This window comes from Equus przewalskii, chromosome 2 (genome assembly GCF_037783145.1).
Source record: "Equus przewalskii isolate Varuska chromosome 2, EquPr2, whole genome shotgun sequence".
Lineage (NCBI taxonomy): Eukaryota > Metazoa > Chordata > Mammalia > Perissodactyla > Equidae > Equus > Equus przewalskii.
The window spans coordinates 2852399-2877435 of record NC_091832.1 but is presented as its reverse complement, the minus strand read 5'-3'; the positions used below and the strand labels follow the sequence as shown (position 1 = coordinate 2877435).

General features: G+C 40.0%; 1 protein-coding gene across 2 annotated transcripts in view; it reads left to right on the top strand.

Moving 5' to 3' along the window:
- Nucleotides 1–25037, top strand: part of C8A (complement C8 alpha chain) — a 66825-nt gene that overhangs the window by 5802 nt on the left and 35986 nt on the right. For both annotated transcript variants that reach the window (XM_008540106.2, XM_070591901.1), the window contains exons 2-4: nucleotides 7751–7853; nucleotides 21940–22084; nucleotides 23086–23233. In XM_008540106.2, the coding sequence (XP_008538328.2) occupies nucleotides 7751–7853; nucleotides 21940–22084; nucleotides 23086–23233 (396 nt within the window). The remainder of the gene's footprint in view (nucleotides 1–7750; nucleotides 7854–21939; nucleotides 22085–23085; nucleotides 23234–25037) is intronic.

The window sequence follows — 25037 nt, the reverse complement described above, 5'->3', positions numbered from 1 at the left end:
AAAAAATCATCATAGTGGCTATGCAGAGAAGGGACTGGAGAAAAGTGAAATGGTAGGTCTTGGCCCATAGTAGGCCATGGCAATTATCTGGGTAAAAAATAATGGTGCCTTAAATTAGGACATGGGTGGGAGAGAGAGAAAGAAGGGAAGATATTTGAGAGAAATCTTGAAAGTAAAATTGACAGAAATTGCCAAAGGACTGGATATGCGGGTGAGGAGAAGGAAGGAATTAAAGCCCACTGCTGGGTATCTGGCTTGAGCAACTGCATGCTATGGTGGGTCCACTTACTGATGTGGGTGAAATCAAGAGAGGAGCTGGTTAAAAGGAGAAGATTACGAATTTCGATTTGGAACCATGACATGCCATGCCCGAAAGACACCTAGTGGAGATATAAGATGGGGCAGTTGAATAAACAAAACAGGATTTCAAGGTGTGGTCTAGGTTGATGATTTAAATGGAGGAGGCATTAGCATAGATGGTATGTGCAGCCCAGGGAGTGGATCTCACCTTCTGAAGAATGAGAAAAGCAGAAAGAGAAAAGAAGAAAGCCAAGACTTCGCCTTGAGGAATTCCAGTTCTGAGAGAAGTCAGAGAGAACCGGCCACAGAGGGAGGAAGAGAGCAAGGAAGTGTGGTGCTAAAGAAGTCCAAGAGGAGAAAGATTTCAAGAAGGAACTAACGGTTAACAAACGGCAAGGAAAACCAAGCCAGAAAACTTTTCGCTGGATTTAGCAATGTGGAGGTCACTGGAGACTCAGCACTTTCAAAGTCAATTCAAAATACCTCAGTTTCATGATGTAATTTTCATGTAACTGAATGGGGACTGGCTCAAGATGATATAAACAGTGACAATCAGCCTTGAATGTAAGCTGAGCCAACTTATTAGGGTGACCCCTGGCTATCATCAGTTAGGCCTTTTGACATCTAGCCTAGGATTGGTAGCTAATTAATTATTTTGTAATCTAAATTGCTGAGGTGGCCACATTCTGAGGTCAAGCAGTTGACTCATAGGTTATGTGTTCAACTCCAGAGTTTAGGCCTTTTGCCCAATACGCCACCCCATTTAAAAAGGCAGCTGGGAAGCATCTCACTAGCCCATAACCCTGTACAGAGTGGGCATTCAATACATTTCTGATGAAAGATGGAGGTTTGATGAGCATGTATGAGGTTGAGAAGGTCAGAGACAAGAAACTAGCATGTATGTCAGGTTTGTGTTTGGAGCTTTACGTAAACGATCTCACTCCATATTCAAAACAGCCACACAGTTATTATTGTCCTTGCTTTTTAGCTATAAAAGATTGAAGTTCAGTAAGTAGCAGAAACTGGATTTAAATGCATATGTGGTGGACTCTAAATGCCTTTCTGTTACATCAATGTTTCTTCAACTGTGTTACATAGTCTTACAGATATTACATGAAAAAAGAAATGATCTGTATTCAAAAAATTGGGTAAATGCTGGGTTAAGTAAATTAAAATGCAGAACTTCTCAGAACCTTTAATATGTTGTTGGGCATTTTAAATCTCCAAGAGTAGTATGGTGTATGCAATACATGCAAATGTATTTGACCGTGTAACTTTTCCTCTTTTCCTCCCCCACCTCAGGTGTATATCTCAGAAACTAGCCCTCCACAGAGCACACTTTGAGAAACCCTGAAATAGCACTAGATTGACTCATGGTGGTTCTACAGACGAAACGTCAGATAGGTAAAGAAACTTGCCCATAGTAGCACAGCAAGGTAGATGCACACTAAAGACTAGGATCAAAGACTCCTGGGTCCCAGGGCTCATCTTAAATGTCTTACCACTTGAGTAGATTTTCAGTAGCTGGGAGATGCTTTAAAACTATTTGTCAAGATTTTCTAGGCCACAGATTTATTAATGGTTCCTTAAGTAATTGAAAAATTGACACAGTTCTTTTGGAAAGCCATTTGACCATATGTGTTATAAGCTTTAAACTCATTTGTATCCTCAACTCTGCCCTCCAATTCTGCAGGATATATCTTTGGTAAGTAATTTAGAATAGAGAAAAAATGGGTGCTCAATACTCTAATTGTTTAATGTTAGGGAAGTGGGACAATATGCAATCATTATAAATATTTTACATTTCTGCTATAATATTAAGTGGAAAAATCAGGATATAAAATGTAATGCTCAGCATGACCTCAACCGTATTATGAAAATAAAGAGTGAAAGGAAATATAACAAAGTATTAATGGTGGTAGGATTGGGGCAATTTTTTCTCTTTTATAATCTTTCCTATGTTCTCTTTAATGAGAATGTATTACTTTTATAATCAGCAAAAAATAAACTACATTAAAAAATTCACTGGGAGGATAAGAGAAAATGCTGGTCATATTGCTATTGGCTGGCAGGTTGGAGCCCTGTAATGACTTAATGAGCGGTTCTTGGGTACCTTCTGTCCTCCTGTTTCAGTGATAGCATTACTGTGTGTGCCTCTGTCTAGACATCATGTCACAAAGCTTTTAAAACTACAGCAACGAAGCACGCTCTGCCTAAGCTTTTGCTTCCATCCATTAATACTGTTTCCTTCCGTTTTGACATCATAATGCAGTCTCTGTGGGCTTACAATGACATTATCTTGACAATTCCACAGTGAGCTGCAGAACTAATGCTGGAGTCATTTTCTGCTTCCAAACCTTTGCCCTCTACCTTCTCTCCCACCTTTTAATGGTTAGAACTCTTGTCTTTCTCCATGTTCCTATGCTTCAAACCTTTATTATTGGGATAATCTATCAGAAAAATGATATATGGACCAAGGCTTGAGCCATCTGAATGTCTAGATACCAGGATTATTTAATTAGATTCTGACTGGGAATTAGGTTCAAATAAATCTCTGAACAATGCCACTTTAGTTCCCATAGATTGATTTTATTTTTTCCCTTCCCTGCTTTCCTTCTTTCCTTCCTACCTTCCTCCTTCCCTCTCTCCCTCTTTCCCTCTCTGTCTCTCTTTTTTCCTCCCTCTTCCCTTCCTTTTTTTTTGGCCTTTTCTAAATATTTACTTAGCGCCTTCCTTGGATCTGGCACCGTGATAGGTGCTGGAACTTCAGTAGCAAACATACAGACAGTAAAGTACTCACCTTCAGAGAGCTTACAGTGTGGTGAGGAAGACAGAAGTTCTACAAAAATTATAAGTGTGATAATTAGGTGTTGAGAAGAAGATGTGCAGAGATTGACCAAATCATACAAAGGAAGATATCTAACCAGGCTGGGAGTTGAGAAATGTCTCCCTAGGGAACTGATGCTTATGACGAGGCTGAAAGATACCTAGGAATTAACCAGGTGAAGAGATAAATAGGTGAGTTCATTCAGGATTGGGTTTTACATGTATGTGTGATCAAGGGAAGATTGTGGTCCAGGAATTTAGGATATAGTTAAGATTTTTTTTTTTTTTTTTTAAAGATTTTATTTTTTCCTTTTCCTCCCCAAAGCCCCCCGGTACATAGTTGTGTATTCTTCGTTGTGGGTTCTTCTAGTTGTGGCATGTGGGACGCTGCCTCAGCGTGGTCTGATGAGCAGTGCCATGTCCGCGCCCAGGATGTGAACTAACGAAACACTGGGCCGCCTGCAGCGGAGCACGCGAACTTAACCACTCGGCCACGGGGCCAGCCCCTATAGTTAAGATTTTTAAATGATGGATCATGGAATCAAAACTAATTATAAATGGAAATAAAAACAGGAGGGGGTCTTATTGCTCAAGAGGAAGTTCAGGTGTCAACGGAGGCCCCCATGAGATCCCACAAAAGCACAGTGGGAATACTCAAGCACATAGTGTAGAAGGAGAGGAGGCTGCGGAGACCCAAATACCTCTGCAAGGGCGACTCGGGAATCAGTGATTTGGAGGAAGAGGTGTTTCAGTGAGTGAGAGGGTCCAGGATGTGACCCTGGAAGATGGCAGAGTGAAGAAAAAGGTCATCAGAGGTGAGGAAAAGGAGTAAGTGAGAGGGAGAGTGTTAGATGCTCATCTGTGGGGATGGTGAGGTCTCCCAGAGCAGCGAGAAGAATTGGAGTAGAGAGGAAGACTGTGAGCTGAGCACAGGTCGGGGCAGCGGGGCCGCTGTCGTATCCTGGGATCAACTTATAGATCAGAGGTTCTCAAAGTGTGGTCTGCAGACCTCAGGGAGGCCCCAGGATCTTTTCAGGTAGGGGAGCCTGTGAGTTCACAACAATTTCACAATAATACGAAGACATTCTTTGCCCTTTTCACTGTGTTTATATTTGCATCGATGATACAAAAATAATGGTGGATAAAACTATTGCGACCTTGACACAAATCAAGGCAGTGCACCAAACTCACAGGAGAGAAATGAAGTTTTACTTAAGAAAGTCCTTCTTGAAGTAATAGAAATTGTTAATCTCATTAAATCTCAATCTTGGCATACATGTTATTTAAATACTCTATGTGACAAAATAGGAAGAAAGCATAAAGAACCTGTGCTGTACTGAAGTATAATGATTGTATTGAAAAAAAGCAATTGTTTGAGTTGTAAGTCGAAGCAGCCACTTTTTTTTCAAGGAATAATGTTTTTACTTGACAGAATAACTACCAGACAAACTACACTTATTCAGTCTTAGATATTTGGCAGACATTGTCTCAAAAATGAACAGAGGGCCTATCACTTCAAGGAAAACAAATAGCAATGTTTGTTACAAGTGACAAAACCTGAACTTTCAAGCAAAAATTAAAATTTTGGAAAACATATCCACTATCATGAGTTTGATGAGATTACTGGCGATATTAATAAATTTAACTTTTTATTATTGTATAGTGAAATGTGTTAATATTTATAACATATGCACATGCAGTGAATCATTATTTTCCATATTTCCAATGCCTGATGTTACAAAAATCATGTATGGGTACGAGATCCATTCAAAGTGTATACTGACAAATGGTTTCAATGTAGCAGTGTACAAAAAAATTCATTGATACGCTTTCAGATTCCACATTGCAACTAACATTTAAGAAATTCCCACTTGTCAAGTTTTGGCATAGTATCAAAGGAGGTCATCTGCCATTATCTGAAGGGATCATTAAAGCACTCCTCAGTTACATAACTTTTTCAACTACTAAAACACCCCTCAACTATATAACTTTTTCAACTACATAACTGTATGAGGCTGGAGTTTCTTCATAGACTTCAACCAAAACAACATAACGCAACAGACGGAATAAAAAAGCAGAAATGAGGACCTAGCTGCTTTGTACTAATCCAGACATTAAAGAGATTTGCAAAAATGTAAAACAATGATGCTCTTTTCACTAATTATTTTTCTTGGAAATGTATTTTTAGATAAAATTGTGTTATTTATGGTAACATGTAATGTGTTTGTTATTGCAGTTTTAAATAAATACATATTTTAAAAATTTCTCAGTTTTGATTTTGAATTTTGTGAATATCTATAGATCTAGCCCACTTAAAAAAGCTCTTTGGAGTCCTCAGTGATATACTAGACTGTAGAAGGGTCCTGGGACCCGAGTTTGAGAATCAGTGTTAAAGAGGAACATCACTTTCCTGACGATCCCGTGGCTCTTTGTCTAGGGATTCAGCCTAAGCGCCATCATTCATCATGAGTAGCAGCTCACGGCAGAATTAGCAGGAATTTGAAGCACTTTTTCTCCTACACTAGGGAGGTAATTGTGTCATTCATCACAGCAGAGGCTGCCTGGCTCTCGGAGGTGTGACAATCCTGGTGGTGACAGACAACCTTGCACCTTTGCCTAGTGGGCTGACCGGGCTGTGAAGCCTCCACAGCAGCAATGGCGCTGTGGAAAGAGGCTCAGGCTTGGAGCCAGGCGAGCTGGTGTCTGGACCCCGTCGCCCTGAGTGCTGAGCCACTTGGGCAAACTTTGTAACCTCTGGGGAGGCAGCATGGGGTAATAGAACACAACGTTAGAGCTACCTTCTACCTGTGTTACCCCAGGCAGGGGTCTCACGCTCTCATTTCTGTTGGCTGGTTTGTAAAATGAGGAGGCAACAGCGTGGTGAGGAACAGGAAATGAGCTTTGTCATCAAAACAACCAGTTCAAATTCTGCCTCTGTCCTTCCTGGGCTATGACTTCAGGGACGACTTAGCTTTTAGGAACCTTAACTATCTTATATATAGAATAGGGCTAATAATATTTACCTCCTACAATCATTACAGAGATTAGATGAGATAATCCATGTAATGTCCTAACATGGAAAAATAAAAGCCAATCTTTAATAAACACTTCATAAGCATTTTAATGTGCTTTCAATAACCCTATTAGGCACTGTTATTTTTAACATAGTTTTACAGATGGGAATGCTGTAGCTCAGAGATGTTAAGCAACTTGCTCAAGTTTTCAAAGTCAGGTGGCTAAGATTCAAACTCAGTTCTCTCGCCCCAGACCCCAGGTTCTTAACCACTTGCTTTCTGCTGCTCAAACTCTTCAAAAACATTAGCCCTCCTCAATACTTGTCTCTCTACAATTAGAATAATTTGATCCACATAGGCTTGATACAGGATTGAAAGAGAGAATTTATATAAGCCCTCCAGCATCATACCAGATACAGTAGGAGCACAACAAATTTTCATTCTTCATTTCTTAAAACTGCGATTGACTGGAAGGAAAAACACGCACAGCTTTTTCCTTTGCTTAAATTCTGCATCTGAAAATTGATGCAGGGAGATGAAAAGAGTTCTGGCGATGGATGGTAGTGATGGTTGCACAATGCCATGAATGTACTTAGTGCTACTGAACTGTACACTTAAAAATGGTTAAGATAGTAAATTTTATGTTATATGCATTTTACCACAGTAAAAATAATTGGAGAAAAAGGCAAGGCCATAGGCCACACATCTTTTGTTTTAAAAACAGCACGTGGAATTCTTAAGAAGGAAGATGAAATCTTTCAAGTGTTGGAAGCACCCTCACAGCCAAACCTTCCAAGTGCAAATACCTGTGCATCTGTTGACATTCCCCTCCTCTCCCTGCGCCGTCCCCACTCCCACCTCCCCATAACTGGAAAGTTAAGGGAACATATTGCCTCGAGTTCTGCTGCTACAGGTACCCAGATGCCCAAATCAATGGGCAAACTTTACAAATTAAAAAATTCAGCATCTGTTCAGCCATAAAAAAGAAGGCAATCCTGCCACTTGCAACAACCTGGAGAACCTGGAGGACATTATACTAAGTGTAATAAGCACTATGAGAAATAGAACACAGCATGATCTCACTTACATGTGGAATCTAAAAAAGTCGAACTTGCAGAACCAGGCAGTAGAATAGCGGTTACAAGGGCTGGGGAGTAGGGAACATGGGGAGAGTTTGCTCAAAGGGTACAAACTTTCAGTTACGAGATGAATAAATCCTGGGGATCTACTGTATAGCATAGTGACTGTAGTTAATAATGCTCTAGTGTATACTTGAAATTTGCTGAGATAGTAGAGCTTAAGTGTTCTCACCACACCAAAGAAAAGAAAAAGGATAACTCTGGGAGGTGATGGATGTATTAATTAGTTTGATTGTGGTCATCATTTCGCAATGTATATGTATTTTGAACCATCACATTGTACACCTTAAATATATACAATTTTTAGTTGTCACTTATGCCTCAGTAAAACTAGGAAAAAATTCAGCATCTGTTTTCACATTATTAAGATACTTTCATGTTAAAAGACCTTTTTGAATTTATAATAACAAAAATAAAAATTACCATAATAAAAATTTAAACAATTGAAGCAGGGGTCTTTCCTCTTTTTAGGAGAGTAAGTCGGGCTGCTCAGAGTTCCGCTGCCACAGCAGTTGCCTGCCAGCTGAGCAACTGGTCAGAGTGGACAGATTGCTTTCCATGTCAGCAAAAAAAGGTAAGACATTTATGACTAGTTTTGGGGACTTTAATGTTTTAATTATACATTAGGTATTCAAATGGAGATGAATGATTGGGTCTATGAATCTGGAGGTCTGGGGAGAAACTGGGTCTAGAAATAGGTATTCAGAAGCCATGAACACATGAATGGTGGAACTTTTTCTGCCTCTTTTGATTTTGTTTGTAAGGTATTATTGGGTAAGGCTGCAAAAACTGTATGTTACAGCTTATATGTAGAAAAGCGGTCATTTGGACAGGAGCACACTGGATCCCCAATGGCCTCTCTGGGTTCTGGCCAATCAATTGCCTTCTAAAGAGGATCATCTGGAGGGAATAATGGCTTGGTAACAAAATGCCAAGCTGTCCATGACCTATGGGGAGCTGAGATAAACCAGAGCATACAACAGAGGGTGTTCCTGAGGATTCCACTTTTATGGATTGAAAAGGCTGACACATCCGATGAACAGACATGTGTCTATCTTGCCTATTTAAATGGTCTTGAATGGTCCAAAATCGTCACTAAACTCAGTGGCATACCAAGGTAAAGGAGACTTTGGGAGCATTCCTTAACTATGTCCTGGCAGAGAAGAGCATTAAAATTCTGACTTTGAAGGAAACAGACATCCAAGTCCAGGAAGCACAGAGAGTCCAAAATAAGATGAACTCAAAGAGACTCACACCAAGACACATTATAATTAAAATACCAAAAGTTAAAGATAAAGAGAGAATCTTAAAACAGCAAGAGAAAAGTAACTAGCTACATACAAGGGAACCACCATAAGACTATCATTTGATTTTTCAGCAGAAACTTTACACACCAGGAGCGAGTGCATGATATATTCAAAGTACTTAAAGGAAAAAACTTACAACCAAGAATACTCTATCCTGCAAGGTTATCCTGCAGAATTGAAGGAGAGATATAGCGTTTCCCAGACAAACAAAAGCGAAAGGAGTTCATCAGCAGTAAACTAGCCTTACAAGAAATGTTAAACAGACTTCTTTAAACAGAAATAAGAAAATTATGAAAGAAAAAATCTCATTGGTAAAGGCAAACGTATGGTAAAGGTAATGGATCAACCACCTATATAGCTAGTAGGAAGGTTAAAAGACAAAAGCAGTAAAATCATCTATATCTACAATTAGTAGTTAAAGGATACAACAGATTTTAAAATGTGAAATATGACATCAAAAGCAAAATGTATGGGAGCAGGAGTAAAAATGTAGTGCTTTTAGAATGTGCTGGAACTTAAGCCAGCATCATCTTAAAATGATGCTATATACATAGGTTGTTATATATGAATGTCATGATAACTGCAAAACAAAAACTTATAACAGATACATAAGAAACAAAGAGAAAGAAATACAAATATAACACTAAACAAAACCATCAAATCACAAGGGATGAGAGCAAGACAACAAGAAAGGAGGAGAAAAGAACCACAAAAACAACCAGAAAACATTAGCCAAGTTTCAATAAGTACAAACCTATCAATAATTACTTTAAATGTAAATGGACTAAATTCTCCAATCAAAACAGGGAGGGAGTTGGAGGAGGGCAAAAGGAGTAAATGGGTATATATGTATGGTGATGAGTGGAAACTAGACTTTTGGTGGTGAACATCATGCAGTCTATACAGAAGCTGAAATGTAATGATGTACACCTGAAATTTACAAAATGTTATAAACTATGTGGCCTCAATAAAATAAATTTTTAAAAAAGACATAGGGTGGCTGAATGGATAAAAGAAAACAAAAACAAGACCCATATATATGCTGCCTACAGGAGACTCACTTCAGATCTAAACATACACACACTGAAAGAAAAGGGATGGAAAAAGATATTCCATGTAAATGGAAATGAGAAAGGGAAGGTAGCAATACTTTAATCAGACAAAATAGACTTTAAAACAAAGACTATAATAAGTGACAAAGGGATTACCTAATGATAAAGGAGTAATTCCAACAAAAGGATATAACACTTATAATTGTCTATGCACCCAACATAGGAAAACCTAAATACATAAAGCAAATATTAACAGATGTAAAGGGAGAAATTGACAGTAATATAATAATAGTAGGGGACTTAAACATCACACTTACATCAATGGATAGATCATCCAGACAGAAAATAAGAAAACATTGGCCTTAAATGACACATTAGACCAGATGGACTTAATAGTTATACACAGAACCTTCTATTGAAAATGGCAGAATACACGTTCTTTTCAAGTGCACATGGAACATTCTCCAGGATAGATCACATATTAGGCCACAAAACAAGTCTCAATAAATTTAAGAAGATTAAAGTCGTATCAAACATCTTTTATGATCTCAAAGGTATGAAATTAGAAATCAATTACAAGAAGAAAACTGGAAAAAACAGGAACACAGGGAAGCTAAACAACATGCTACTAAACAGCCAATGGGTCAATGAATAAATCAAAGAGGAAATAAAAAAAAAATACCTTGAGATAAATGAAAATGGAGACACAATGTTTCAAAATCTATGGGATGCAGCAAAAGCAGTTCCAAGAGGAAAGTTCATAGCAATACAGGCCTACCTTAAGCAACAAGAAAAATCTCAAATAAAAACTTTAACCTTACACCTAAAAGAACTAGAAAAATAAGAGCAAACAAAGCCCAAAGTTAGTGGAAGGAAGAAATAATAAAGACCAAAGTGGAAATAAATGAAATAGAGACTAAAAAAAAATAAAGTAGAAAAGATCAATGAAACCAAGAGCTGGTTCTTTGAAAAGAAAAAATTGATAAATCTTTAGCAGAGGGCCCAAACAAATAAAATCAGAAATGAAAGAGAAGCTACAACTGACACCACAAAAATGCAAAAGATCATAAGAAATTATCATGAACAATTGTATGCCAACAAATTTGACAACCTAGAGGAAATGGATAAATTCCTAGAAATATACAATCTGCCAAGACTGAATCAGGAAGAAATAGAAAATCTGAACAGATAAATTACTAGTAATGAAATTGAATCAGTAGTCAAAGAACTCACAACAAACAAAAGTCCAGGACAGTTGTCTTTACAGGGAAATTCTACCAAACATTTAAGGGAGTGTTAGGGGTGGTTCAGTGGCATAGAGGTTAAGTTCACATGCTCTGCTTTGGCGGCCCAGGGTTTACTTGTTCAGATCCTGGACATGGACCTAGGCACCACTTATTGAGCCATGTTTTGGTAGGCATCCCACATATAAAATAGAGGAAGATGGGCACAGATGTTAGCTCTGGGCCTCTCTTTCTCAGCAAAAAGAGAAGGATTGGCAGTGGTTGTTAGCTCAGGGCTAATCTTCCTCAAAAAAAAATTAAATTAAAAATTAAAAAATAAATAAATAAAAGAGAGGTCATACCTATCCTTCTCAAACTATTCCAGATAATTGAAGAGGAAGGAAAACTTCCAAACTCATTCTATAAGGCCAACATTATCCTGGTACCAAAACCAGACAGACACTACAAAAAAAAAGTTACAGGCCAATATCCCTGATGAATATAAATGTAAAAATCCTCAACAAAACTTAGCAAACCAAATTGAACAATACCTTAAAAGGACCATACACCATGATCAAGTGGGATTTATTCCAGGGGTGGAAGGATGGTTCAACATCCACAAATCAATCAATGTGACACCCCACATTAACAAAATGAAGAATAAAAATCATATGATCATCTCAATAGATGCAGAGAAAACATCTGACAAAATTCAACATCCATTTATGATAAAAACTCTCAACAAAGTGGGTAGAGAGGGAATATACCCCAACGTAATAAAGGCCATATATGATAAGCCCAGAGCTAACTTCATATTCAACTGTGAAAAGCTGAAATCTTTTCTAAGATTAGGAATGAGACAAGGATGTTCACTCTCACCACTTTTATTCCACATAGTATTGGAAGTCCTAGACAGAGAAATCAGACAAGAAAAGAAATAAAGAAATAAAAGGCATCCAAATTGGAAAGGAAGAAGTAAAACTGTCACTATTTGTAGATGACATGATACCGTGTATAGAAAACCCCCCAAACACCAAAAAACTATTAGAACTAATAAATGAATTCAGTAAAGTTGCAGGGTACAAAATCATATACAGAAATCTCTTGTGTTTCTTTACACTAATAACGAGCTATCAGTAAGACGAATTAAGAAAACAATCCTATTTACAATTACGTCAAAAAGAATAAAATACCTAGGAATAAATTTAACCAAGGAGGTGAAAGATCTGTACACTGACAAAGATAAGATGTTAATGAAAGAAATTGAAGATGACGCAAAGAAATGGAAAGATATTCCATGCTTATGAATTGGAAGAATTAATATTGTTAAAATGTTCATACTACCCAAAGCAATCTAGAGATTCAATGCCATCCTTACCAAAATACCAATGGCATTTTTTACAGAACTAGAACAAAAATCTTAAAATTTGCATGGAACCACAAAAGACCCTGAATAGCCAAAGCAATCTTGAGAAAGAAGAACAAAGATGGAGACAGCACGGTCCCTGATTTCAAACTATACTACAAAGCTATAGTAATCGATACAGTATGGTACTGGCACAAAAACAGACACATAGATCAATGGAACAGCATAGAGAGCTCAGAAATAAACCCACACTTATATAGTCAAGTAATCTACAACAAAAGAAGCAAGAATATGCAATGGGGAAAAGACAATCTGTTCAAAAAATGATGTTGGGAAAATTGGACAGCTACATGCAAAAGAATGAAACTAGACCACTTTCTTATACCATATACAAAAATAAACTCAAAATGGGTTAAAGACTTAAATATAAGACCTGAAACCATAAAACACCTAGATGACATAGGCAGCAAATTCTTTGGCATCATTCTTGGCAATATTCTTTTTGGATCTATCTCCTCAGTCAGGGTCAAAAAAAGCAAAAATAAACAAATGGGACTACATCAAACTAAAAAGCTTTTGCACAGCAAAGGAAACCATCCACAAAATGAAAAGACAACCTACCTAATGGGAGAAGATGCTCACAAATTATATATCTGGTAAGGGGTTAATATCCAAAATATATAAAGAGCTCATACAACTCAATATTAAAAAACCAAACGTTTGATTAAAAAATGAGCAGGTGACCTGAATAGACATTTTTCCAAAGAATATATACATATGGCCAACAAGTACCTGAAAAGAAGCTCAACATGACTAATCACCAGGGAAAAGCAAATCAGAATCACAATGAGCTATCATCTCACACCTGTTAGAATGGCTGTTATCAAAAAGACAGCAAATAACAAGTGTTGGCGAGGATGTGGAGAAAAGGGAGCCCTTGTGCACTGTTGGTGGGAATGTAAATTGGCACAGTGACTGTGGAAAACAGTATGGAATCTCCTTAAAAATTAAAAATAGAGGGGTCACCTTCGTGGTGTAGTGGTTGGATTTGTGTGCTCCAGGGTTCACGGGTTCAGATCCTGGACATGGACCCACACACTGCTCATCAAGCCATACTGTGGCAGCATCCTACATATAAAAATGGAGGAAGATTGGCACAGATGTTAGCTCAGGGCCAATTTTCCTCAAGCAAAAGGAGGAATATTGGGAACAGATGTTGGCTCAGGGCCAATCTTTCTCACGCACACACACACACACACGAAAATTAAAAATAGAACTACCATATGATCCAGCAATTCCACTTCTGGGTATTTATACCAAAAAAACCCTAAAACACTATTTTGAAAAGATATATGCACCCCTGTGTTCACTGCAGCATTATTTACAGTAGCCAAGATATGGAAGCAACCTAAGTGTCCATCGATAGAGGAATGGATAAAGAAGATATGGGACATATATACAATGGAATATTAGTCAGCTACAAAAAAAAAAAAAGAAATCTTGCCATTCGCAACAACATGGATGGACCTAGAGGGTATTATGCTAAGTGAAATAAGTCAGACAGAGACAAATATTGTATGATCTCACTCATATGTGGAACCTAAAAACCAAAACGAACAAACAAGACAAAACAGAACCAAACTCAGAGATACAGAGAATAAACTGGTGGTTGCCAGAGGGGAAGATGGTGGGGGACAGGCAAAATAGATGAAGAGGATTAAGAGGTACATTATAAAACAAGTCAGTCATGGGGATGCAATGTAGAGCATAGGGAATATAGTCAATAATATCGTAATAACTTTGCGTTGACAGATGCTTACTAGGCTCAAACCATGGTGATCATTTCATATTGTATATAAATATCAAGTCACTATGTTGTACATCTGAAACTAACATAATACGGTATGTCAACTATACTTCAATGAAAATAAGTAAATAAATAAACAAAATTAAAATTCTGACATTTTTCACAATCACTGGCTTGTGGTGGTAAAAATCAGACTAATCTCTGGTTTATTATTGTTTAAAAATCTCTTCCGACGACACATGCCTTTATTGGATGGATCAGGGTGGGATGCATCCAGCGTCCCACCTGCCCCACTTGGTACACGGCTGCCCGAACCTTGTCTATTGGCACATTACTGTCAAGTCTAAGTGTTTAAGCCCCAATTCTGTACTTTAGGTCCTGGCTTTGCATCTTATTTGCTGTGTTACTTTGGGCATATTTTTTATCCTGTCCGTGCTCTGATTCCTTATCTATAAACGGGAGTAGTAATAGTACTTGCATCCTAGAGCTTTTGTGAATATTAAATGAGTAATGCATGCAAAGTGTTTTTCATAGCATCTGGCACAGAGCAAGTGTTGAATAAGTGTTAGCTGTTTTTATTGTTACTATCTGTGTCCTCCTCTCCAATCCCACTCCCATGCCTTGACTCAAACCCAGCTCTTCTCTCACCTGAGCTCTTGCAGAGTCGCCTGATGTCCTCCTGCCTGCAGACCCACTCCTCAGTCAGGTGTGGAGCGACCCTGTGCACATTTGATAAGTTGTTCCAAGTCACACAGAGCTCAAAATCATCACAGATGGAAACGCAGTTTGGGCCTAGTTTATTCAACTTCAAAGCCTGAAATTGGTTATTTTACCTCTCCTATCTCTGAGATATGCCAAGAAATCCTAGACTACCCCTGTTTAAGAATATCTGCCACCAAAACCTCCTTTTCCTCTGATATCTGTACTAGCTCTCTGAGTCTGCTGTAACAAATTGCCACCAACCGACTAGCTTAAAACAGCAGAGATTTACCCTCTCACAGCGCTGGGGGCCAGAAGTCTGAGAGCAAGGTGCTGGCAGGGCCACGCTCCCTCTGGAGGCTCCAGGGGAGAGTCTGTTCTAGGCCCCTTCCGGCTTCCGGTGGCTGTTGACAATCCCTGACTTGTGGCCGCATCACTGGAATCTCTGCCTCTGTGGCCACCTGGCCTCCTCCTGTTCTCTGAGTCTCCTTTGTGTGTCTGTGCTAAATCCCCCTCTACCTTCTTACAAGGACACTGTGATGGCACTTAGGGCCCACCTGGATAATCCGGAGTAATCTCATCTCAAAAACTTTAATCATATCTGCAAAGACCCTTTTCCAAATAAGGTAACACTTATAACTTTCAAGGATTAGGACTTGATTTCTTTGCATGGCCGTTACTCAACCTATCATACATCCTAGACTACATTTTTCTCATGTGTTGCAGTTTCTATAGCAGACAGCACAGGTGAATGACTTACAGTTTAAATCAGAATTGAAGTATTTCCTCAATGACTCAAAAAAAGTCTTTAAAGTAATCCTTAAAGTAATTAAATTCTGTTAATTACTTAAATGAAAGACCACCCTAGTTTCTTTTTATTAATATGTTTCTTCCTCTCAAAATTATCCAAACAAAGATGTGCATTTTGGGACAGACACATTATCTGCTAGCTAGAAATAAAATTATGTCTTAATGATACCAACCACAGGCAAGAGACAGAGAAGTCCCTAAGGGCGTGTCTGCACCAATCTTTCTGCAACACAGTGTCTTCTCTATTTGATAACAACCTAGAAAATAGGGAGCTGGTGGGAGCAAACCCCATGGCTGCACCATCATTCCAAGTGCAGTCATGTGTCACATAACAATACTTCAGTCAACGATGGACCGCATACATGACAGTGGCCTCTTAGGATCAGTACCATAAAGCCTAGGCGTGCAGTAGGCTACATCATCTAGGTTTGTGTAAGTACACTCATGACGTTCACACAATGCCGAAAACACCTAATGGCACATTTATCAGAATGTATCACCATCATTAAGTGGCACGTGACCGTACAGAAACCACAGGAAGGATGATAATGGCATTACTAGTTACCATTTATTAAATAATTTCTATATACCAGGCACTGTTTTATTTATTTATTTTTATTGCAGTAACATTGGTTCATAACATTATATAAATTTCAGGTGTACATCACTGTGTTTTGATTTCTGTGTAGATTACGTCACGTTCACCATCCAAAGACTGCTTACAATCCATCACCACACGCATGTGCCTGATCACCCCTTTCACCCTCCCTTCCTCCTCTCCCCTTCCCCTCTGGTAACCAGCAATCCAATCTCAGTCTCTGTTTGTTGTTGTTTTTATCTTCTACTTATGACTGAGATTATCCGGTATTTGACTTTCTTCCTCTGACTTATATTGCTTTGCATAATACCCTCGAGGTCCATCCATGTTGTCACAAATGGTCAGATTTAATCATTTCTTATGGCTGAGTAGTATTCCATTGTGTATATATACCACATCTTCTTTATTGATTCATCCTTTGTTGGGCACCTAGGTTACTTCCGAGTCTTGGCTATTGTGAATAATGCTGTGATGAACGTAGGGGTGCATAATATCTTTAGGCATTTGTGTTTTCATGTTCTTTGGATAGGTACCCAGCAGTGGAATAGCTGGATCATATGGTAGTTCTATTCTTAATTTTCTGAGGAAACTCCATACTGTTTTCCACAGTGGCTGCACCAGTTTGCACTCCCACCAGCAGTGAATGAGAGTTCCCTTCTCTCCACATCCTCTCCAACACTTGTTATTTCCTTTCTTGTTAATTATAGCCATTCTGATGGGAGCAAAGTGATATCTTATTGTAGTTTTGATTTGCATTTCCCTGATAGTTAGTGATGTTGAACATCCTTTCATGTGCCTGTTGGCCATCCATGTATCTTCTTTGGAGAAATGTCTGCTCAGATCTTTTGCCCATTTTTTAATGGGGTTGTTAGATGTTTTTGTTGTTGAGATGTCTGAGTTCTTTATATATTTTGGATATTAACCCCTTATCAACTATATGGTTTGCAAATGTCTTCTCCCAATTGTTAGGTTGTCTTTTCGTCTTGTTGACGGTTTTCTTTGCTGTGCAGAAGATTTTTAGCTTGATGTAGTCCCATTTGTTTATTTTCATTATTGTTTCCCTTGCCCAGACAGACATAATACTTGAAAACATGCTGCTAAGACTGATGTCAAAGAGCGTACTATGTTTTCTTCTAGAAGTTTCATAGTTTCAGGTCTTATATTCAAGTCTTTAACCCATTTTGAGTAAATTTTTGTGTATGGTGTAAGATACTTTCATTCTTTTGCATGTGGCTGTCCACTTTTCCCAACACCATTTATTGAAGAGACATTCCTTTCTCCATTGTATGCTCTTGGCTCCCTTGTCAAATATTAGCTGTCCATAGATGTGTGGGTTTGTTTCTGGGCTCTCAGTTCTGTTCCATGAATCTGTGTGTCTGTTTTTGTGCCAGTACCATGCTGTTTTGGTCACTATAGCTTTGTAGTATATTTTGAAATCAGGGAGTGTGATATCTCCAGCTTTGTTCTGTTTTCTCAGGGTTCCTTTGGCTATTTGGGGTCTTTTGTTGTTTCATATAAATTTTAGGATTCTTTTTCTATTTATGTGAAAAATGTTGTTGGAATTTTGATAGGGATTGCATTCAATCTGTAGATTGCTTTAGGAAGTATGGACATTTTAGCTATGTTAATTCTTCTGATCCAAGGGCGTGGAATATCTTTCCATTTCTTTGTATCTTCTTCTATTGCTTTCAACAATGTTTTATAGATTTCAGTGCACAGATCTTTCACTTCTTTGGTTAAGTTTATTCTTAGGTATTTTATTCTTTTTGCTGCAATTGTAAATTGGGTTTTATTCTTAATTTCTCTTTCTGCTACTTCATTGTTAGTGTATGGAAATGCAGCTGAGTTTTGTATGTTGATTTTGTATCCTGAAACTTTACCATATTCAGTTATTACTTCTAAAAGTTTTTTGGTGGGTTCTTTAGAGTTTTCTATATCTAAAATCATGTCGTCTGCAAATAGTGACAGTTTCACTTTTTCTTTTCCAATTTGGATCTCTTTTATTTCTTTTTCTTGCCTGATTGTTCTGGCCAGGACTTCCAATATAATGTTAAATAAGAGTGGTGAAAGTGGGCATCATTGTCCGGTTCCTGTTCTTAGAGGGATAGCTTTCAGTTTTTCTCCATTGAGAATGATATTAGCTGTGGGTTTGTCATATATGGCTTTTATTATGTTGAGGTACATTCTTTCTGTACCTATTTTATTCAGAGTTTTTTAAATCATAAATGGATGCTGTATCTTGCTAAATGCTTTCTCTGCATCTATTGGGATGATCATGTGATTTTTATTCTTCATTTTGTTAATGTGGTGTATCACGTTGATTGATTTACAGATGTTGAATCATCCCTGCGTCTCTGGAATAAATCCCACTTGATCATGGTGTATAATTTTTTTAATGTATTATTGTATTCAATTTGCTAGTATTTTGTTGAGGATTTTTGCATCGATGTTCATCAGTGATAATGGCCTGGAATTTTCTTTTTCTGTGTTGTCCTTGTCTGGTTTTGGTATCAGGATAATGTTGGCTTCATAGAATGAGTTAGGAAGCCTCCCCTCCTCTTCAATGTTTTGGAAGAGTTTGATAAGGATAGGTATTAAGTCCTCTTTGAATGTTTGGTAGAATTCACCAGGGAAGCCATCTGGTCCTGGACTTTTATTTTTTGGGAGGTTTTTGATTGCTGTTTCGATCTCCTTACTGGTGATTGGCCTATTCAAATTCTCTATTTCTTCTTGACTCATTTTGGAAGGTTGTATGATTCTAAGAATTTATCCATTTATTCTAGATTATCCAATTTGTTGGCGTATAGCTTTTCGTAGTATTCTCTTATAATCTTTTGTATTTCTGATGTATCCATTGTAATTTCTCCTCTTTCATTTCTGATTTTATTTATCTGAGCCTTCTCTCTTTTTTTCTTGGTGAGTCTAGCTAAAGGTTGTTAATTTTGTGTATCTTTTCAAAGAACCAGCTTTTGGTTTCATTGATTTTTTTTCTATTGTTTTTTAATTCTCTACTTCATTTATTTCTGCTCTGATTTTTATTATTTCCTCCCAGGCACTGTTTTAATGCTTTAAATAAATTGTCTTGTTTGACTTTCACAGCCAAATGTAAGTGATAGATACCATTGTCCCCTTTGGTTAGTTCCCATTAAGAAAGAGGCAGAGCCTAGATTTAAAACTTGGTCATTCTGATTCCAAAATGCCCATGTGCCTGATCACTTCACTCTCTGATGCCTCACCCAGAACTATATGGAGAGTAATAAGTAATATTAATGGTCACCTAATCCAATTCCCACTCAGTCAAAAATCCTCTGGAGTAGCCCAACAGCTGGCCACAAGAATAACGATGTCGTCGATAATTAGTATTATTGAGTACCTACCAGGAACCAGGCAAAATACTGATTTCTTTGCATGCATTATCGCTAATCTTCACAACACTCTCAGATATATCTCATTTTACAGATGATAAAACTGAGAGTCAGAGACGTTAAGTAACTTACCTAGCGACACATATACAGTAAGTGGCAGAACTGGAATTCCAATCCAGCTTAAAATGGGATTCATAAGAGTACTTGACCTAAGCTTGTGAGGATTAAAAGAGATAAAGACTGTGAAGTGCTTGGTCAATGGTAAGCACTCAAAAAATAGTAGCTACCATCACTGTTATCCTCACATTGGTAACGGCAGGTCTTAAAATTCTGATGAACCTATTAAAGAGTCGGGAAGAGACTTGGCTCTACATTGGAATGCTGAGCACTGTGTTTTATTTACTTCATAGTGGGGCAAGATGTGGGTAGAAAATTAAAATATCCTCATCTTCCCAAATTGATCAGTAATTATAATCTCTTCCCGCAGTTTACAAATCTCTTATCAGTGTTCTCAACTGAAAGGCGAGGCAGGTGAATAGGCGGGTTTCTTCACCTCTTTTTGCTACCTCTGTCTCTTTGCTAATGAGCAGTTAGGCTGACAGAAGTGGGCCAGTGGAGAGGGGGGCGAAGCTGCATTGCTTCACAACTCCTGGACTTGCCCCACTGCAATGCCTTGGAAAAGGCTGCGCCAATAAGGATAATGAGGTGGAAACTACTTCTGTTTATTGAGCACCAGCGATATGCCAGGCACAGGACTAGGTGCTTCCTAGTACATTCTCTCATTCAGTTCTCACAAAACCCTTTCAAGAGAAGGTGTCGTCACACCTATTTTACATATTAGAAAATGGAGGCTCAGAAAAGGTAAGTGACTTGCTCATGGTCAGTTGGTAAGTGAATCTGGGATCTGGACCCAACTCGGTCTAAATTCTCAGACCAATGCTCTTTCATCTAGAGGATACAGGTGAAAGAATCATTAGGCATGGTAATTAGTGAGGTCAACTAGGTCAGCCACCTCATTTTACAGATTGATAAACTGAGGCATAGAGTACTAGGCACTGATACTTTACACAGCGAGTAAGAAATAGATTCAAGTCAGGAACTCATTTCTCTTGCTGCTCAAATCATCACCTTCTTACTTACTTACAACAGTCTTGAAGGAGGGGACTGTGGGCTGAGCCAAGGTAAGATGCAGCCAAAAATACGGCACCGCACTTTCCCTTGTTAGACATTCTGTATGGAGTTCTCCGTCAGCATGTTTTGTATTGTTAGATATTTTATGTTCTGAACTGGACTCTAAACTTCTGGAAGGAAGGGATGGGACCTCATATTTCTTGTGTTTCTCTGAATGGCCTACTGTTCAGCTTCCTCTTTCTGCACTAGGGCCTGACACTGTACACCCTGTAGAAAGCAGTATTGTGAAACCATAGAGCTCCAAGATTGGGATGCATTTTTATTCTTTCTGTCCTTCCTTCAACAAGCATTTATTCATCTGCAGTCAAAGCTGGGTCAGACAATGTTTTCACAGCTCTCTTTCTGTCTCTCGGATTGGCTCTTTCAATACAGTAGGCAAGGTGACCACTTGATGCCCGCAGTTCCTAGCAACTTCAATAAAAAGAAACTGTCTTTTCCAGTAGTTCCGAAGGCAAATCCCCAAGGAAGACTATGATTGCGTGAGGTGGAGTCGTGAACCAGTCCCTGAATTAGTCATTGCAAATTGGCAGACATGGTGTCCTGGGTGGCCAGCCTGGTTCTTACTCCCACATCCCCGTGACTTAGGTGTTGCGGTCAGCCCCAACTGAACCCTGAGCTTTGTCACAAGGAAACAGGGGATGCCATGACCAGAAGAAATGCTGCAAAGGAACAGTGACAAATATCTTCTAAAAGTGCCTTCTGTGTCCCTGACCTTAGATCAAGCACATGAAGCCAAATAAGACATGGGCTCCCTTTAGCAGCCCTGCCCCCATATGCAAATTGCTCCTAAACTAGTGGGAAAGGTAAACAAATAAGCGGATAATCGATCACAACCTTATATGACAAGAGCCAGGAAAGACGGAAGCACAGGGAACTGCAGAATACATTGCTGAGTTAGGGAAGGCCTTCAGAGGTGGTAAACTATGAATCGTGAAAGATGAATAGGTACTAACTGGTTGAAGAAGAGGGAACAGAGGTCCTTCCTAGCAAGTAGGAAGACCCCAGAAATCTGTTGTCTAAACCTTTCACTTGATGCTCGGAGGCCCTATTTAACATTCCAGCTGGTGATCGTGCCGCCTCTGGTTGAACACCACCGTTGATGAACAAATCCCCTAAAAAGACAGCTCTTTAGGCAGCTCTCAATCACTAGACAGCTATTCCTTATGTTGAGCTGGGATCTGCCTGCACAAATCCTGGTTGATTGATAGACAATGAATGTGTCTGGTTCAAAATCTGATTTAGTACCGATACCGGAGCCTCCTGCAGCCAAACAAGTATGGGGGCACCATCTGCAGTGGCGACGTCTGGGATCAAGCCAGCTGTCACAGTCCTGCATCTTGTCTACAGCAAGCACAGTGTGGACAGGATTTCCAGTGCAAGGAGACAGGTGAGTAGCATTCCGGCAGGACAAGTGCTGTGCTTGTCAAACTTAATGTGCAAAACAGTTATCCAGGAACTTGTGAAAATGCAGACTCCTGAGCCCTTCCCCTAGAAGCTGTCATTCTGTAGGTTTGGGATGGGGCCCAGGAATCTGGATTTTATGTCAAGCCAACAACCTAAGTAATTTTGATGCAAATTTTTAGGAACATCTGTTGATTCACTTAAAAAAGTTACAATTCACTCATTCATCCATTCATTGAATAATGGCACATATTATGTACCAGGCAGTGTGCTACCTGCTGGTTACATAGAGATGAAAAAACGATATGCCTGACATCAAGGTACTCCTAGTCTCGCTGGGAAAGAGACCTACAAGGAGTCGATGACAATATTGTGTGATAGCCAGTGTAACGGACTATCATATGGTCCATGTGATACGTCCGTGGTCCAGGTGGACTCTCTGGCAGGGGGCACCCAAAGCTGCTTTGGGGTGTCAGAGCAGGCTTCAAAATGGTACTTGAGCTGAGACTTAGAAAATAACAAAGAGTTTTCCAGGAGAAAGAATGTGCAAAAGCATTGGGCTTTAGGGACTGGCAACCAGTGCAGGATAATTGCAGGTCAGGGCCTTGCGAAGAGAGGCAGGGGATGGGCCAGGAAGGTAAGCAGGGACCGGACTGTGGCATTTGGAAGAAGGGAAATGGGGAGCCAATGGAGGATACAGAACTGGGGGATGACATGACTAGATTGGCATTTTAGAAAGATCACTGGGCTGCGGTGTGGAGGATGGATTTTAGAGGGGATCCTGGGGCAGGCCCTTAGCTGAGGGGCTGCGGGTGGGAGACACTGAGGCTGGAAGGAGGGCAGAGGCAGTGAGGAATGGAACAGGACGGAGAGGATTGAAGGGCTATTTCAGAGGTGGACCGGACTTGGTAACTACGGATGTGGGTCGTGAGCAAGAGCGAGGAGTCCCAGAGGCTCTTGAAGCATTCACAGCCTCTCCTCTCTCAGGTCGCTGCCTGAAACGCCACCTCGTGTGTAATGGAGACAGGGACTGCCTTGATGGCTCTGATGAGGATGACTGTGAAGATGTCAGGGCCATTGAAGATGACTGCAGCCAGTACGACCCGATTCCAGGATCAGAGAGGGCGGCCTTGGGGTGAGTCTCTGCCTTCTGGCTGCTCAGGGCCAAGGAACGATCTCTCTTCAAACGTGAATATTAGTTTTGGGGACAGAAGAGGGTCTTTTTGGAGGATTCCACTGGAGTGCCTCCTGTGAGGCAGCTCTCACGGTCCCCCTAAGGTGGTGTCTTAGTCTGTTTAGGCTGCTAGAACAAAATATGACTGACTGAGTGGCTTATAAACAACAGAAATTTATTTCTCACAGTTCTGGAGGCTGGAAGCCCAAGATCAGGGTGGCAGCACGGTCAGGTGAGGGCTCTCTTTTTGGGTTGCAGACTTCTCATTGTACCCTTACGGGTGGAAGGGGCACTGTAGGGTCTCTTTTGCAAGAGCACTAATCCTATTCATGAGAGCTCCACCCTCATGACCTAAGCACCTCCCAAAGGCCCCACCTCCTAATTCATCCCATGGCAGGTAGGGTTTCAAAATTTGAATTTTGGGGGGACACAGACATGTGGTCCACAACGGGTGGCTTGCCCAGTCTCGCCTATTTAACACAGCTCATGCTTTCCCCTCCATGTCTCTACCTGAGGGTCCTCCTCTGCTTTCACCCCTTACCACTCTACTGCTCACTCCTTTCACCCCAATTCCATTCCCAAGGCCCACTTAAAAAGCCACGTCTTCCATGCAGCCTTCCCTGATGTCCCCCAAAGATAGCTCTTCTCTGACCCAAGCACACTTTCCGGTAGCCCTGTTCACATTCTGCTTTGCACTGTAGTTGCTGGTATAACCAGGGCTACAGGGCTAATGTGCGACCCAGTACAAAGAAAATGGGCTTTGGCGTGAGATGGAGAGGGGCTTGAATCTACGCTCTGCCATTACTTACTTACATCTCCCAGGCCACAGTGTCCTTATCTGTTGAGATTCAACCAGCCTTGATTCTAACTTCTCTTCATTGTATACATTAGGTTCAGGTTCAGTTCCTTGACCCTCTTTTCTTCTTAGACTTAATAAAGTTAGTTCCTTCTTTCTGGAATGTCATTCCCCATGTTTCTAACCTGGTTAACGCCTTACATAGTGTTACGGGCTGAACTGTGTCCCCCTAAAATTCACATGTTGAAGCCATAACCCTCAGTGCGACCATATTTGGAGAAATGGCCTTTTGGGAAGTAATTAAGGCTAAAGTCATTAGGGTGGGGCCTAATTAGATAGGACTGATGTCCTTATAAGAAGAGAAAGGGACACCAGAGCTCTCTCATCATGTGCACAGAGAAGAGGCCATGTGAGGACACAGGGAGAAGGCATCTGTTTGCAAGCCAACAAGAGAGCTCTCACCAGAACCCAACCCTGACAACACCCTGATCCTAGACCTCCAACCTCCAGAACTGGGGGAAAATCAATAGCTCTTCTTTGAGTCACCCAGTCTGTGGTATTTTGTTGTGACGGCTCAAGCTGAGTAAGACACGTAGGCATTGCCTTCTCTAGGCTCTCTTCTTGACGCCCTCCTCCCTTCCTAGACACTGTCTAGGCTGGCTTCGTCCCCTCCCATTGATCCCAGAGTCCCTTGTGTGTCCTGCCCTCCCAGTGCTTCTCCAAAAGGGCTGGGACATCCGTTGGAGTGTCGGTCTGCCCAGGCTAAGAGCTCCTTGTCATCTCTGCTTCCCCAGCACCCAGCACAGGGCCGAGCTCCTAGTGACAGTTGGTGTTGTTACTTCCCTGCCACTTTGTCTTTGCTTTGGGTCTTGTCCCCTAACTTGAATGCAAACTCTTTGAGGGGAGAGGCTGCTTCTGATTCATCTTTTCCATCTCCTCTGCCTCTTCAGAGCTTTTTCTATAAAAGCC